The sequence below is a fragment of the Daucus carota genome, chromosome 7, assembly GCF_001625215.2.
Source record: "Daucus carota subsp. sativus chromosome 7, DH1 v3.0, whole genome shotgun sequence".
Lineage (NCBI taxonomy): Eukaryota > Viridiplantae > Streptophyta > Magnoliopsida > Apiales > Apiaceae > Daucus > Daucus carota.
Window position 1 is genome coordinate 21,179,952 of NC_030387.2, and position 16,040 is coordinate 21,195,991.

The following is a 16,040-nucleotide window of genomic DNA, read 5'->3' on the forward strand; positions in this document are numbered from 1 at the left end:
TCCTGCATAATCAGAATCTGTATAGCCGGTTAAGTCAAAACCAGTATTCTTAGGGTACCAAATACCTAAACCAGGTGTACCCTTAAGATATCTAAAGATTCTTTTGACGGCTATAAGATGTGATTCTTTAGGATCAGCTTGGAACCTAGCACACAAACATGTTGCAAACATGATATCTGGTCTACTTGCAGTAAGATAAAGTAGAGAGCCAATCATACCACGATAGCTTGTGATATCAACTTTCTTACCAGATTTATCCTGGTCAAGCTTTGTGGCAGTGGCCATGGGTGTCTTTGCCGGTGAAGAGTCTTCTAGATTGAACTTCCGAAGAAGATCTCTGACATACTTGGATTGGCAAATGAATATTCCATCTTCCTTTTGGCTTACTTGAAGACCAAGAAAGTAGGACAGCTCACCCATCATACTCATCTCATAGTTACTCTGCATCAACTTAGCAAATCTCTTGCACAAGTTATCGTTAGTAGAACCAAATATAATATCATCAACATATATTTGTACAAATATCATATCTTTATCATGCAATTTGTAAAAGAGAGTTTTGTCTATGACACCTCTAGTAAAGTTGTTTTCTATTAAAAACTCAGAGAGAGTGTCATACCATGTCCTTGGTGACTGCTTGAGTCCATAGACAGCTTTGAATAGGAAGTATACAAAATCAGCAAACTCTGGATTTTCAAAGCCAGGGGGCTGTTCCAGATATACTTCTTCTTCTAGCTTTCCATTCAGAAATGCACTTTTCACATCCATTTGATATACCTTGAAGTTGGAGTGTGCAGCAAATGCAAGAAATATTCTGATGGCTTCAAGACGAGCAACTGGAGCATAGGTTTCATCGTAATCAATTCCTTCTTCCTGAGAATAACCTTTTGCAACCAGTCTGGCTTTGTTTCTTACAACAATGCCATCACCATCTAACTTGTTACGGAAGACCCATCTAGCTCCAATGGTAGATTTTCCTTTTGGTCTTGGAACCAGGGCCCAGACTTCTTGTCTCTCAAATTGATTGAGTTCTTCTTGCATGGCAAGAACCCAATCAGGATCAGCAAGTGCTTCTTCTATTTTCTTTGGTTCTAGTTGAGATAGAAACCCAGAGAATAGACATTCATTTGTCGTAGCACTTCTAGTCCTTACACCAACATCAGGATCACCAATAATCAAATCAAAGGGATGATCTCTGCTCCAAATCCTTTCCCTTGGAAGTTGTGTCCTTGATGATTCAGCAGTATTATCATTAAGCTGAAATGTGTGACTAGTTGATCCATCAGCTCCCCCTGAGTTGTTGCCAGGTTGACTTGATGATCCACCACTGGCATCAGTGGAATCTCCAGCATTATTGCTATTTCCTCCACCATTGCCTGGATCATCATCATTGTTGTCATCTCCTGTTGCAACCTCAGGTGGAACATCATCATCTGAATCAGAATCTGGATAGTTGTCAAACTTCAGAGATTCAGATGAATCAGCAGATTGTATACTTGGAAGTTTAGTGTCATCAAATGTAACATTGACACTAACTTTCACTGACAGAGTATCAATTATAAAAACTCTATAAGCATTATTTGTATAACCAACAAAAATTGCTTCAGAAGCCTTTGGTTCAAACTTGTTCAAGTTCTCTTCACCATCCTTGAGAACAAAACACTTGGCTCCAAAGACATGAAGATGTTTAACATATGGTTTCTTGTCTTTATACAAATGAAATGGAGTTTTCATATGATCCTTGTTGATCAAAGTCCTATTCTGGGTATAACAAGCAGTGGCCACAGCTTCAGCCCAAAAGTACAGTGGAAGCTTTGATTCAGCAATCATAGTCCTTGCAGCTTCAATCAGTGTACGATTCTTTCTTTCGACGACTCCATTCTGCTGAGGAGTCCTTGGTGCTGAATACTGCCTTCTAATTCCCTTTTCAGAGTAAAAGTTGATTAGAGTTTGATTCTTAAACTCAGTTCCATTGTCTGATCTTACAGCTTTTACAGGAACACCTTTTTCCAACTCAACCAACTTGATATGATCAATTACTGTCAGGGGAGTTTCATCCTTGGAAGAGAGGAAGTAAACCCAAGTAAATTTCGAGAAGTCATCCACAATGACTAAGGCATATCTTCCTCCATCAATAGATGCAACATTCACGGGGCCAAACAAATCCATATGCAACAAATGAAGTGGATCTGTAATGGTATTGATGGTTTTGCCTTTGTGAGATGCTCTCTTCGCTTTTCCTTTCTGACAAGCTTCACAAAGATCATCAGTTGAGAATTCCAGGGAAGGCAACCCTCTCACTAGATCTCTCTTGACTAGAGAGTTCATGGTTTTGAAGTTGAGGTGTGAGAGCTTCTTATGCCATAACCAACTATCTTCAGCAGACGCTTTGGCGTAGAAACAGTGAACTTCGTTTCCAGGTCCTGAAGACAAATCAGCTACGAATATATTGCCTTTCCTTATGCCACATAGTGAAGGACGCTTATCCTTGATATGTTTGATGATACATATCTCCTTTTCAAAATGAACATAATAACCTTTGTCACAGAATTGACTGACACTCAGGAGATTATGTCGAAGTCCTTCAACTATTGCAATATCTTCTATGATGATCCTCCCAATTTTGTACTTGCCATATCCCACAGTACGACCTTTGCTATTATCAGCAAAACTGACTGTAGGGCCAGCTCCTTCTCTTATGTCCTCCAGCAGGGATTTGTTGCCAGTCATGTGCATTGACGCTCCACTGTCAAGCACCCAGGTAACACGAACAACTCCACTGGCACCCTGCAAAAGACAACTTGATTAGACAGTCTTTGGGACCCACACTTGATTGGGTCCGGCAGTCTTAAAGAACTGATTTCTATCAGGTAATACAACAGAGCCTCTTGGACTGATACTTGGTTCAGATTTGACTGAACTTACTTCCTTAACAACAGCCTTATAAACCTTGGTTTTAGGCTTTGGAACATAAGTCTCCTTTCTCTTGTGAGAAGGACTAGCAGTCTTTGATCTAGCATGCTTGTTGTTTGTGTGTTGTCTAGGTGATGTGTTTTCATTTTTAGCATGCAAATTTTTAAAATAAGCAGACATCAAATTGAAAGCACAAGTCATACAATTATCAACACTACAAGATTTATGACATGCATCAAAAGCAGGAGCAACAGAAGTATCAGTCACAGTAGTAGGAACATCAATAGATTCTACTCTAACCTTATTATCAGATTTAAAGTTCTCAGTAGAATGACATCTATTGTTCTTGTTCTTACTATTAACAAAATTATTGGGCTTGTTGAATTTAGTTCTCTCAGAGTTGACACCTAAACCAGCTTTAGGCAACCTAACATTGCCTTTCACTTTAATTGGTTTCAGGTTTGTCAGAATCTCATCTCTCATCTCATTACTCTCTTTCATTTTAAGGTCTTCCTGTTTTAGTTCATATCTAATGACAACAGGAGTCTCTAAAAGAGGTTCAGCTTCTGAGGTTTTAAACAAAGGTTTAAGGGAATCTTTCAAAACAAAAGGAATCCCTCTCTCTTCAGCACTCTTCTTAAAAGGAGTAATGTTACTAGCCTTACCTACAGATTTGTTATAGTCAAAGCCTATTCCAACAGTTCTCTTGATCTCTTGTTTATCATTGAGTTCTTTGACTATCAAGGAGGCATCCTTAAAGGCTTTACATTTCACTTTCTCTTCGTCTAGCTGAAGTCTTAAAGCAATCTCACCTTTCTCTAGAACTTTGACTTTAGCACATTGTAATCCTAAGTCCATAGTCAATTGTTCTATTTTAGGTTTTAATACTTTCATCTCATTCATTTTATAAGCATGAATTTCTAAGACTAAAGTATCAATTTTAAGATTAGCAGCTTTCATCCTTTTAATAGCATCATCTCTTTCAAGTCCTAATTGCATAAACAGTTTAGGGCATGTAGGATCTACCTGAAAGCTTCCAGCAGGAGGAGGTGAAGATGATCCAGTAGTAGCCATGAAAGCAACATTCCCTAGCTGCTCCTCTTCATCACTATCTGTATCATCCCAGCTTTTGCCTTCTGCCAGATAAGACTTGCTTTTGAAACCTTGACTTCCAGAAGTACCATGATGCTTTCTAACCAGTGCATCATACTTCTGCTTCAGCTCATCATACGAATCTTTTCTTTTTCCTTGAACCTTGGGCTGTTTGCATTCAGTTGCAAAGTGTCCAGGTTCACCACAATTGAAGCATTTGAACTTGCTTCTGTCCACCATCCCAGTTTTATATCCTCCTTTACTTGTAGAAGATGAATAGCCTCCCTTCTGAAACTTACTAACAGTAGGTTTGTATTTATAGGAAGGGTTCTTCCGGAATCTCATGTTTCCAAACTTCTTGGCAAACAGTGATAGAGATTGATCTTCTAACTGTTCCAGCTCTTCCATTGTATAGAACTCTTCATCACCACTGGTAGAAGCAGTCTGACCCATCTCAGGTACAACAAATTCCTGAGTAGTCTCAGAAGGAACAACAACATCCTTCTTCTTTTCTTCCAGTACAGGTGACTCAACAACTAGAGCTCTCGAATGGTTCTGTGTTTTACCCCAGCCATATCTCTGTTTACTCTGAACTTGCTCCAGTTCATAAGTTTTCAAAACTCCGTAGAGTCTTTCCAGAGAAATCTCATTCAGGTCTCTGCTTTCCCTGATGGCAGTGATTCTGTGTTCCAGATGTTCAGGAAGGGTTAAGAGAAACTTCATGTTGACCTCTTTCTTGTCGTAGAATTTCCCATTCAGATTTAAATTATTTATCAAATTATTAAGTCTGATAAATACTTCTGAAATCCCTTCACCGGGATGAGAACCAAACTGTTCATACTGGGCCATCAGTATCTCTTTCTTGTTTTCCCTAACTTCCTCTGAGCCTTCATTGATAATCTCTAATGTATCCCAGATTTGCTTGGCGTTCGTACAATTTACAACAGCATTGTACATTACTGGGTTTAGAGATTCAACCAAGATTAGTTGAAGAGCATCATCTAAGTTCATCTGATCACTCTCTTCGTCTGTGTACTCAGAAAGTTCTTTCGGAATGACCTGATGAGGTATCAACACACCATCCTCTTCGTGTGCTAATATGACCTTCATCGGAGTAGTAACACCTTTGTCTAAAATCCCGATGTATTTTCTGTTCGCAGTTCGGAGGAATAAGAACATATGCCTTTTCCATAGGCCAAAGTGTTCCTGGCTGAACGGTGGGATTTTAATGCTACTGATCTTTTGCGTACTCATTTTTTAGGAATTTAAAGTGAATAGTGTTTGGAGAGATTTAGATTTTTGAAAGAAAAATATTTTTAATCAAAATTAATTTTTGGAATAAAATTAATTCGAATAAAAAATATTTGGACGTTACAGAGTGTGTATAGGATCTGATACGGAAAAATGGTATCAACCGCTCTGATGCCAATTGTTAGGTCCAGATATGATTGTAGAAGGGGGGGGTTGAATACAATCAGTACCAAATCGTCGCGGAAGTGAATCTGATTGAATATGATTTGTTAATCAGATTATAATTAATTAATATAACAATGTTTGAAGTCGTTATATAATTAATATGGTTCAGTTTTAATGTCCACTAAAGTTCGTAGAATAAATTCGACAGGGTATATTCTAGATTTAGTGATTAAAACAACCGGGTTATCAAAGCACAGAAAACTGTGGATATAACGAACAAGCAAGTTACTAACAACTTGAAAGCTTTACAAATGCTTTGAATACAAAGTGAATGAACACTTTCAAATGAAGAAACCAAGCCATATTTATAGGCAAGGCTTTGTACATGCAAGACAATCACTAGACAAGACAATTACAAGCTAGCAAAGACAATTACAAGAAGGGTAAGACAATCTAGGCTTGGGCAAGACAATAAGGGGCAAGGGAAGACAATCTCAGATTGTCTACCAAGCTTCAACCAAGTCAGTAAGACAATCAAAAGGGAAGGGAAGACAATTCCTTTGTCAGAAAGACAAACACTACAAACGGCAAGACAATGGAGGATTGTCTTGCACACCTTAAGCATTCGGCAAGACAAGACAAACAGATTGTCTTGCTGGAAGTGTGTCTCTCGGCAAGACAAGACAAACAGATTGTCTTGCAGACTTACACATGCCTTCGGCAAGACAATCTTCAAGGATTGTCTTGCACACCATTGAAATGAATCGGCAAGACAATTAGAGATTGTCTTGCTGATTCAATCAAGGCTAATGCAGACAATGAAGAATTGTCTTGGAAGCATGATGAATCCACTCGGCAAGACAATCCAGAATTGTCTTGCTGAGGTGATTTTTGTGATTAAATAAAGAAATAAAATGGTATATTAAAATAGAAAATTATTCACTTAATTAATTTAATCATATAAATTCATAAATTAAATTAATTCGAGAGTGAATTAATTTAATAAATAAATTACATAATTAATATAATTATTTGAGAAGTGAAATAATAGTCTATTAAAATATTTAATCACACAATCTTCAGTAGAACAACTTCCGGTCTTCTTTAAACTTGAATAATTTCTTCTTGATTTGTCGAACGAGCGAACTACCACTTCTGCTTGACTTCAAATATTTAATTTGGATAACTGATACATAGATGTACTGTCTGGTTCATCTGTATCTAGTTAAATCAAATATTCTTCGTCAAATAAACAATAAGAATTTGGTTAGTTCGTCGAGTCTTCGTCTTGTACGTACATCTTCATTAAATGGAATCTTCTGATGAAATAAAGTATAGAAACTTTATGTCTTCTGAATTCCTGGACGTGCCACAAAAGATTATTTGTGCACTGAGGCTTGAACATATTAATGAACTTCTTTCAGTGGCGTGCAGCAGCATCCTGGAACTTATCTGACATATGATTTCCATAAATCATTTGACGTTCTTCGTACTGATTCCGATGACTTGCTATTTACTGAGCTTTCTTATCTGAGTTGAGTTGTACCTCTTTAAATACAAATAGGCTGAACATATGCCTTTCAGACGGTTCACGAGGTTCCAGAGTATATTGATTCTGATAAATTTTCATACAGTGTTGTTATGGAGTACGTGAAGGATGATCTAAAATATAACGAAATTGGTGGAATTTATGTGCGCAAACCGGCTGGTGGTTGGAAACTAATTGCTAATGATGGGGAGTTGATTGAGTTTGCAACTGCTGTCGAAGGAGAGGAAATACATTTATATGTTGATGTTGTGGTTGACAATTCCATCACGCCTATGTCACAAATGCAGCCACATGTGATTGTGAGACCAAGGACTAGCTTTTTTGAAGGTAACACTTCACGCACTCATCACTAATTATTTGTTATTACTTGACATTGATTTGAACAAAAATGAGATACCCTTTTTGATTAACAGGTTTAGCTGCTAAGCGAAATTTTGTGACAATTGAAGGGCTAAAAAAACAGAGGGGAAATACTAAAAAACCACGGTCTGAAAAGTCAACTTTTCAACCAGCATATACTACTCAAGAGGTGAAATACATCTTACTATTTTTTTGAATTATCTATAGTGTTATTATTCCTATCAATTATGTTATGGATTCTTATCTAATATATATATACTACCATTTCAGTTATGTGAATATGAAAAAAAGAGGATGGATTTGATTTTAGAAAACAAAAAGAAGGTGGACCAGCTTGGATTAAAAACACTAGCAGATGGTCTTAATCTCAAGGTTGTAAAAGCAAAGGTTCAAGATGATGATGAACATGATTCTGATAAGGAGTATGTTCCTGATGAACAAGAAAATGAAGACATCATGGAAAAGGAAGTTGCCATAAAAAAACAAATGAAGACAAAAAAACAAAAGGTGGTGACTAATCCAATTCGCAGGCCAAGAACACGTTCAGTCATCACTGCTTCTAATCAGGTACAAAAACTGCAATTCACATTATTTTAATTGATGTGAATTAATATATTTGTTCTAATGAATTTTTTGTTTGGATGATTAGATGGAAAGTACTGCCCAATCTTCACCAGTAGCTGAGAACTTACCACCTCCCCCACCCCTGACTGAAAATCTTCCACCTCCCCCTTTCCTGCCTGAAAATCTTCCACCTCCCCCTCCTCTGCCTGGAAAATTTCCACCACCCCCTCCCCTGCGTGAAGAAATTCAACCTCCCATCCCATCGAAAAAGAAACCTGTGAAAAAAAGTTCCAAGCGAGGTGTAGGTACAATGGAGGATTGTGTATTGTTGAGAAAACAAGAAAAGATCCAAGAAGAAGAAAAAAATAAAATGGTTAATGATGGTGCTGATCAGCCAGTTCAAACAGAATCTCAAGATGAGCCACTTGAAAGAAAAAAGGGCAGGGGACCAACATTGATGAACAATGTGTACACAAGGAGGCCTGATGAGAAGAAGATTATTAAGTTAAACTGCGAGCTTCAGGCCATTGCTGATGATGACAAGGTCTTGTCTGAGTTCAAAAACTTTTTGGGGACTTTGAGTAGACAGAGTGTCCCACTTGATTGCATTAATTCGCGTAGATTTCCTGAAAAACGGAAGGATGAGCTATGGAGTTTTGTCAAGGTAAATATGAAAACTACTTAAGATCTTTTTGTATATTCTCCTTTCATCGTGTTGAGTTTGTAAAATATTATAATACTCTAGATATATTTTATGCTGTGTGTACATCTCTAATGTTCAAGCACAGAAATTATTGTAGACCAAATATGACATTCCTGAAGAAGGAAGAACATATACATTACGCACTATTGGTTCTTTGTGGAGGCTGCACAAGGCCAGAATTAAGAAGGATCATTATTTCAAATATGATAATGATGATGATAGACTAAAAAATAAGCCTGAGGTCATTCCAGTCGAAGAATTCAAGGTGCTGCTTAATTACTGGGCAGATGAAGAAGTGCAGGTATATATCGATAAGTTGGACTTTAAATACTGAATATAATATATATATTTTGCACTTTAAATAATGATTTTAAAGTATACTGAATATTATAAATGATTTAATTAATATATATGATTTGCACTTTAAATACTGAATTTGATAAATATAATTTGCACTTAATTCCTGAATGGTCAGAGACGGTCTAGGGAAAATGCTGAAAATCGTCAAAAGATTGTGGAAACTCATACTGCTGGTCGCATAAGCTTTGCGCAAATTGGAGAAAAAATAGTATGTATTGGTTTTAAATTTTTCTGTAATTTCTGTGAGTTTATGAAATGCAAACTATTTTATTCCTTTGTAATGTATTACTTGTATTATCTCTGCAGAAAACAGAGAAGAAGATCCCACCTGAACAACTAGCTCCAAAGGGTGAGATTTATGAGATAACACATAAACGGGACCCTAAACGCAAATACAAGGTAATGATCATTTTAATCTTTTTAATAATATCCAATTTCTAATAAAAGGGTGTTACAGACTTTGAGTGCTAATGTGTTTGTATTTATGTTTATTTGGTAGACAAATCCTGATGCCGAAGATGAAAATGGGGAGCCAGTCAAAAAACCAAGCCATGGACCGAATTGGCTTTTGGGCAGATCAGGTAAATGTAGGAAAACAAACAAAGCTCAGGAGGAAAAACTTCTCACGACTAGTACTGCTAATGTGGATGAGCTGAGAAAGACCATTACGAAGGAAGTTATGGCTGAAATGGACAGAAAGATGTGTGAAAAAATGAAAAGGGTAATGGCAAAATTGGGAGATATCAATCCTGATTTCAAAAACCTTGATGTTGAAGAGTTGTGGGCTGGTGATGCAAGTGAAGATGATGAAGAGGACAATGGTGAGGATGATAACAACAGTGAAGAAGATGACATTGGCGAGGAAGGTCACGGTGACGAGGATGACAACAATTAATATCTTCGTTATTAATTATCTATATAACTTATATAACTTTTGGTAAGGTGGTTGTTTTGGCATATCATGAAAGACTAATTATTCATGTGATTGTGTATGTCTACTATGCGTATCGACTTTAAACTGAAGGCTTAGAAGTAAGTGATGTAGTAGCTGACTTATTTTGTACTATATGTTTTTGTTGGATTTGCAATGAAGCAAGTTTGGTTGTTGGTTTTGCTACATTTGTGTGGCATGGCTTGATGAAAAAGCAGGCCTGGTATATTCAATCTGAATTAGTTCAATGTGTTGCATCTATGTGTTGCAAATGTTATGTCAAAGTATTATAATAGGGTCAAATGTGTTACATTAAAATGTTACAAAACTAAAATACATTGCAAAAAAGGAACAAATGTTGCACACATATGTTGCTAAAAAACCAATATAAAATGTTACAATATGGATAAAACGTTGCAAATTAACGTTGCAAGGACTGAGACCAACTAAACGTAGAAACAATGTTACAATAGGTTCAAAAACGTTGCAAATTTGTAACATTTCTACCTTAAATAGTGTTACAACATTGTGTTACAATATACTATTGTAACACAATAATTGTGTTACTATAACATTCCAAAGTGTTACAATAAATTTGCTATTGCAATAAAATATATGTGTTGCAAAAAGTATCCAAAACGTTACTATAGGGGTCTATTGCAACGGCAGTAAACGCAACGCTGATTTTTGACAAAAATGTTACAATAGAGTATATTGTAACACTTTTGAGGCTTAATGCTACGTTTTCTTGGTGTTGCAATAGGCCATATTTGGTGTAGTGATCGAACTACCACTTCTGCTTGACTTCAAATATTTAATTTGAATAACTGATACACAAATGTACTGTCTGGTTCATCTGTATCTAATTGAATCAAATATTCTCCGTCAAATTAACAATAAGAAATTGGTTTGTTCGTCGAGTCTTCGTCTTGTAAGTACTTCTTCAATAAATGGAATCTTCTGATAAAATAAAGTATAGAAACTTTATATATTCTGAACTCCTGGACGTGCCACAAAAGTTTATTTGTGCACTGAGGCTTGAACATATTAATGAACTTCTTTCAGTGGTGTGCAGCAGCATCCTGGAATTTATCTGACATATAATTCCCATAAATCATTTGACGTTCTTCGTACGGATTCCGATGACTTGCTATTTACTGAGCTTTCTTATCTGAGTTGAGTTGTACCTCTTTAAATACAAATAGGCTGAACATATGCCTTTCAATCTCCCCCTATTTGTTTGTTAACATAACATGCAAATTTCCCAGAGGATAACTCAACTAACAGATAAGACAAAGATTTAAACAAAGGAATGTAAATAGCAAAAGTTTATGACTTTGCTTTAAACATTAAACCATGATCATAAATAGATTACAAAAGGATGTTTCTTGAACATATCTAACAAATATCCTAATCAATCTATTCACTCAGAACGAGTGACTTCTCCTTCTTCAGTATCTGAACAGTGAATGATTGGAGTAGAAGGCTCATTCTGAGTAGGCTCTTCAGCTGCAGTGGATTCTCCACGCTTCTTTCTTTCACGAGCCAAAGAAAGATGATATTGAACTTCTATGTCCACAGGGTCTTCGATAAAATCTGCTGGCTGAGATTGGTTGATATACTTCATCTTTCTGAAGTAGTGTTGAATGTTTCTCCTTGTGCAGTAATTCACAATCTCAGTATCAGCATCAGCTTTGGCTTTCGTAGCGAAGCCCTTGGTACGTAGAATAGTCGAAACAAGAACCATCTGATTAACATCATACTTGAGAAGATGTTTGTAGTCTAGGTAGAAGGTTCCAAACTTGCTTTCATGAATGAACTTAACACAATAAGGATTCCTGACAACTTGTGGCCTGTTATGAATTGCATAATCCATAAGTCTGTCACGAAGGAGTTCATTCAGATTTGAGCTGCGTCTGATCTTGTTACGAATCACCCATATTTCAGTTAGAGATAGAAACTTGAATAGACCAATTGAAACCCTGAATGTTCCGTTTTTCTGAGTAGAAATAATGATCTCCCATTCATTGAGAATGAAAGGCATATGTTAAGCCTATATGTATTTAAGAGGAATCAACTCAACTCTGATAAGAAAGCAAGTAAATAGCAAGTACTGTTATCCGGAATCCGTACAAAGAATGTCAAATGATTTATTGAAGATTTTATGTCAGAAGAATTTCAGGATGCTGCTGCAAACCACTGGAAGAAGTTCATTAATATGATCAAGCCTCAGTGTACAAATAATCTTTTGTAGCACGTCCAGAAGATCAAAAGGTATAAAGTTTGTTATTTATTCAGAAGATTCCATTATTGTGTCTACAAATGAAGAAGAACTCAGAAGACGAAGAATCGACGAACAAGTCACAGCTTAATTGTTTAAATGACAAGGAATATTTAATTGAGCTAGTTACAGATGAACCAGACAGTACATTTGTGTATCAGCTTATCAGATTAAATATTCTACGTCAAAAGAAAGTGGCCGTTCATTCAAGTCGAAGATCTTAATTGTTTACAGAAGACTGAAGACTCTGAAGAAGAAGAAAAGGGATAATTGATTATCTAATTATTTAATCCACTTCTCAAAGTAATTATATATGATGTGTAATTTATTTATTAAATTAATTCTATCTCGAATAAATTTAATTTATGAATTTATGCATTTAATATAATTAAGTGGATGTTAATTGGTTAATTAATTAAAGAAATATAAGCAATTGTCTTGTTGGATCAAAAGGAAAGACAATTTCCATGATTGTCTTAAGAAAAACAACAAGGTAAGACAATCAAACAAATTGTCTTACCATGCCATTTCTCTCCTCCAACACACGGTAAGACAATCTCTGGAATTGTCTTACCGTGCCCTTCAATTGTCTTACCGTGTAGATGGCAAGACAATCCTTCTGATTGTCTTACCGTGTGGCTTCCAAGACAATCAGGATGATTGTAACGTCTGTAATATTCGACATATATATATATATATATATCAGTATTTAGTTTTGGTGATATATGAAATTTCGTGTTTTAATTGCCAAATTATGTGAATTTGACTCTTTTGTCGTTACGTGACTTTCGTATATCGTTTAAATGTACTTGTACGACTTTTGGTGGATAATTCTCGCTACGCGATTAAATGATACTACTAGTTGCGACGGTTTTGACTTTATATTAATAATTGTGATCGTTGTCGCTACCCGATTTAATAATAGTAGAGATTGATATAATTTAGTGATATTTGTTAAATTGCGAGTAGCCGATAAACTTTAACTTGTAAAATAGCGTTTTAGTGTATATATTCTTCTCGAGATTTTACGTGTATTGTACTCGTGCTTTATATTTATGTGAATGTGTATATTAGAGCTCTACTTGTAATATTACTTTTAAAATTCATTCTTTGTCCAAAATTTTTGAAAACTATTTTATTAAACTTCTAAAATCTCATATTATTTATGATATTAATTTCATGATTTATGGATTAGTACTTTAATTATTAAAACTCTTTCTTTTAATACTCTTTTAATCACACTTTTATTAATTATCAAAGGTCTACATTACCCTTGCATGCAAACACCACATAGGCACATACATTGCTTCCAAGGACAAGCTAGACATTTCCAACCCCACTACCACTTTCTAGTCAAAAGATGAGTCAAGAAACACAAGCTTGCAACACTTGTCACATTACTATACACTTAACAAAACCCTCCTCTCTCTCTTTTCTCTCATTTCACTCCCTCACTTCTCTCCCTCTCTTTCATTCAGCCGAATACTCCCTCCCCACCATTTCCATCATTTCTTCCATTTCCCTTGAGATTTTAAGCTTGGAAAGGAGAGTTCATTCACAATTCAAGCTTGATACTTCCAACTCTAGGTGAGATCTTACTTGCATGTGACATTTGGAACCGGAATGGGGCTTTGGTTTTTATGGACTTAGAGCCACCATTTCAGAGGTTCCTAGATGATGAGCTTGATGTGATTTTGGTAGAGGTTATACCTCCATTTGGCCAAGATACACTTGCTTCATCACCCTCGGCAATGACCCTTAAGGGAGCCGAGGGGAGTGATTGTTTTGAAGGCTTGAGATTCGTAATGTGTGATCTTTTGTATATGTTTTAAGTGATTTTGATCCTTTGTTATATGTTTTATTAAGTTTAAGAGCTTGCATGTTATGCTTTGTACAAAAATTGAGTGAAACTAGTGATTTTATGACATGACATTCGAATGGATAGTTTATGTGATGATTTGGGGTTTGTAACTTGGATTTTGGTTAATGCATGCCATGATTCTTGTGAGATATGGTTAGTTCTGAATATATATGATAGTTTAAAGTGAGGAATGATAGTTATTTGTGAGGATTACCATGTGCTATATTCGAATTTATGCATATATATGCCCCTGAAATTTCTGCCCTGTTTTACCTCTATAAATGCCTCGGTTTTGTGCTTTTAAATGGTTAAATGTTGAGATATCTTGCCTTGGGTGACTAGTCAGTAGGTATATGTACATGGTAGAGTAGGATTTGTGGCTTGGTTTGTTGGTTCATGGAGTTTTGGAGGGTGTTAAGGTGGAAGGAGTCACACACACACCATGGCAGATTTTTACACCTTAGAAAACTAGTGAAATGGAGGTGTCATGCTTAGGCCCTCATAGGCCCAAGTCTCCTGGAGGTAGGACTTGATGTATACAAGTCTCCAGTAGCTTTAGAAGTCATAAAAACCATCATTTACATAGATGCACACACACATTTCAGGGTACACCCCAGAACAGGGCACATTTGGGTCAATTGCACTTTTGTATGTTAAACACCTTGTCAATGAGGAGGCCCTCATGGGGCCTTGATTTAGATGAACTTAGGGAAGTATTAGGAAGCTATTTGAGTCATTGGATTGGTGTATTGAGTGAGTTTAGTGAGTGACAAGTGAGTAAGTTCATGGCAGTCCCCACAGCAGGGCAGGGGGCCCTGTGTCAACTTTGCATAGAGGCCCAAGGAGGCCTGAGCAAGGCATTAGTGTCATTCCAAGTGCACAACTTAGATTTAAGTCTTAAGTACCCAGTAGAGTCACAATTTCACCAAGGCACATAGTGTAAACACTTGTTTTTGCCTAAACCCCCAAGAGGTGCCAAACTGCCAAGGCAGAATGGTTACTTTAGTGCACTAAATTTTAAGGACCCATATAGGCAATGCCTTTGAGTCACACCACTTCATAACATTAGTTTAATATTGTGTCAACCTTTAGAAATTGGTTTGGAGTCAATACCCTTAGTGGAGATGCCTTATTTCCACTTAAGAACACAAGTGTCACACATGTAGTCACATTCTAGTACCAACTTAGGATGCATTGCATTTTAGTGTGTCATCAGTGAGGCCTTGACCTCATATTGATTCCATGAGTTAGTTTTAAGTCATATTAGAGAGTGCAAGTTAGTTTAAGTCAATTCACTTAGTGTAGATGCATTCTTTTACCAAGGCACCCAAGTGTTGCCAAGGTAAGCATACTAGTAAGTCACTTAGGTTGCACTTCACATGTAAGTCTTGGGAGGTGAGGCACAAGTGTGCCTTACTATTAATTTGTTAATTTGAGGTCAGTAGAGTATAGTTAGGAGGTATTGGTCTTAGACCTTATGTGCTACTTGATTAAATGCTTAAGTGATCACTTAGGTGTAGTTAGAGATTCCTAAGTAATAATAGTTAAATGATAAAGTGCCATGCTTTACTTGTTATGTGCATTACTTGATGATCATGTTACTTGTTCTGATTAAGTTTAAGTGTATACTTTATATATATGTATATATTTATTTATATATATATATATTTATACGCGAAGGGGTAGTTAGTGACGAGGATACTATTAATTATAGGTGCAAGTAGGAGGCCAGGCAAGGAACCTCTAGAAGCATCTATTCAGGAGTCTAGTAAGCTTTATCCAGGCAAGTGAAACTCTTCCTTTATACTTGCTTTATGATTGTATACCCTGCGAACGCTGAATTTCTGTTATTTAGGGTTGAATTACCTTATCACCCCTCATGATTATCACTTTGGATTCCAATAATACCCTTAACACTTGAATTACCTTTTTCATATGAAATCACCTTACAACCACATGATTATACTCCAATAGTCCTTGATGAATAATGAGAACTTGATACCCCACATT

General features: G+C 36.3%; 1 protein-coding gene across 1 annotated transcript; it reads left to right on the plus strand.

The window, feature by feature from the left end:
* Nucleotides 1-7,062: 7,062 nt before the first annotated feature.
* Nucleotides 7,063-9,852, plus strand: LOC135147932 (uncharacterized). The gene is made up of 8 exons (XM_064081988.1): nt 7,063-7,297; nt 7,384-7,499; nt 7,601-7,897; nt 7,980-8,558; nt 8,695-8,898; nt 9,073-9,165; nt 9,264-9,356; nt 9,457-9,852. The coding sequence occupies exons 1-8, from the start codon at nt 7,063-7,065 to the stop codon at nt 9,850-9,852; spliced, it is 2,013 nt and encodes a 670-aa protein (XP_063938058.1).
* The last annotated feature ends 6,188 nt before the right edge of the window (nt 9,853-16,040 follow it).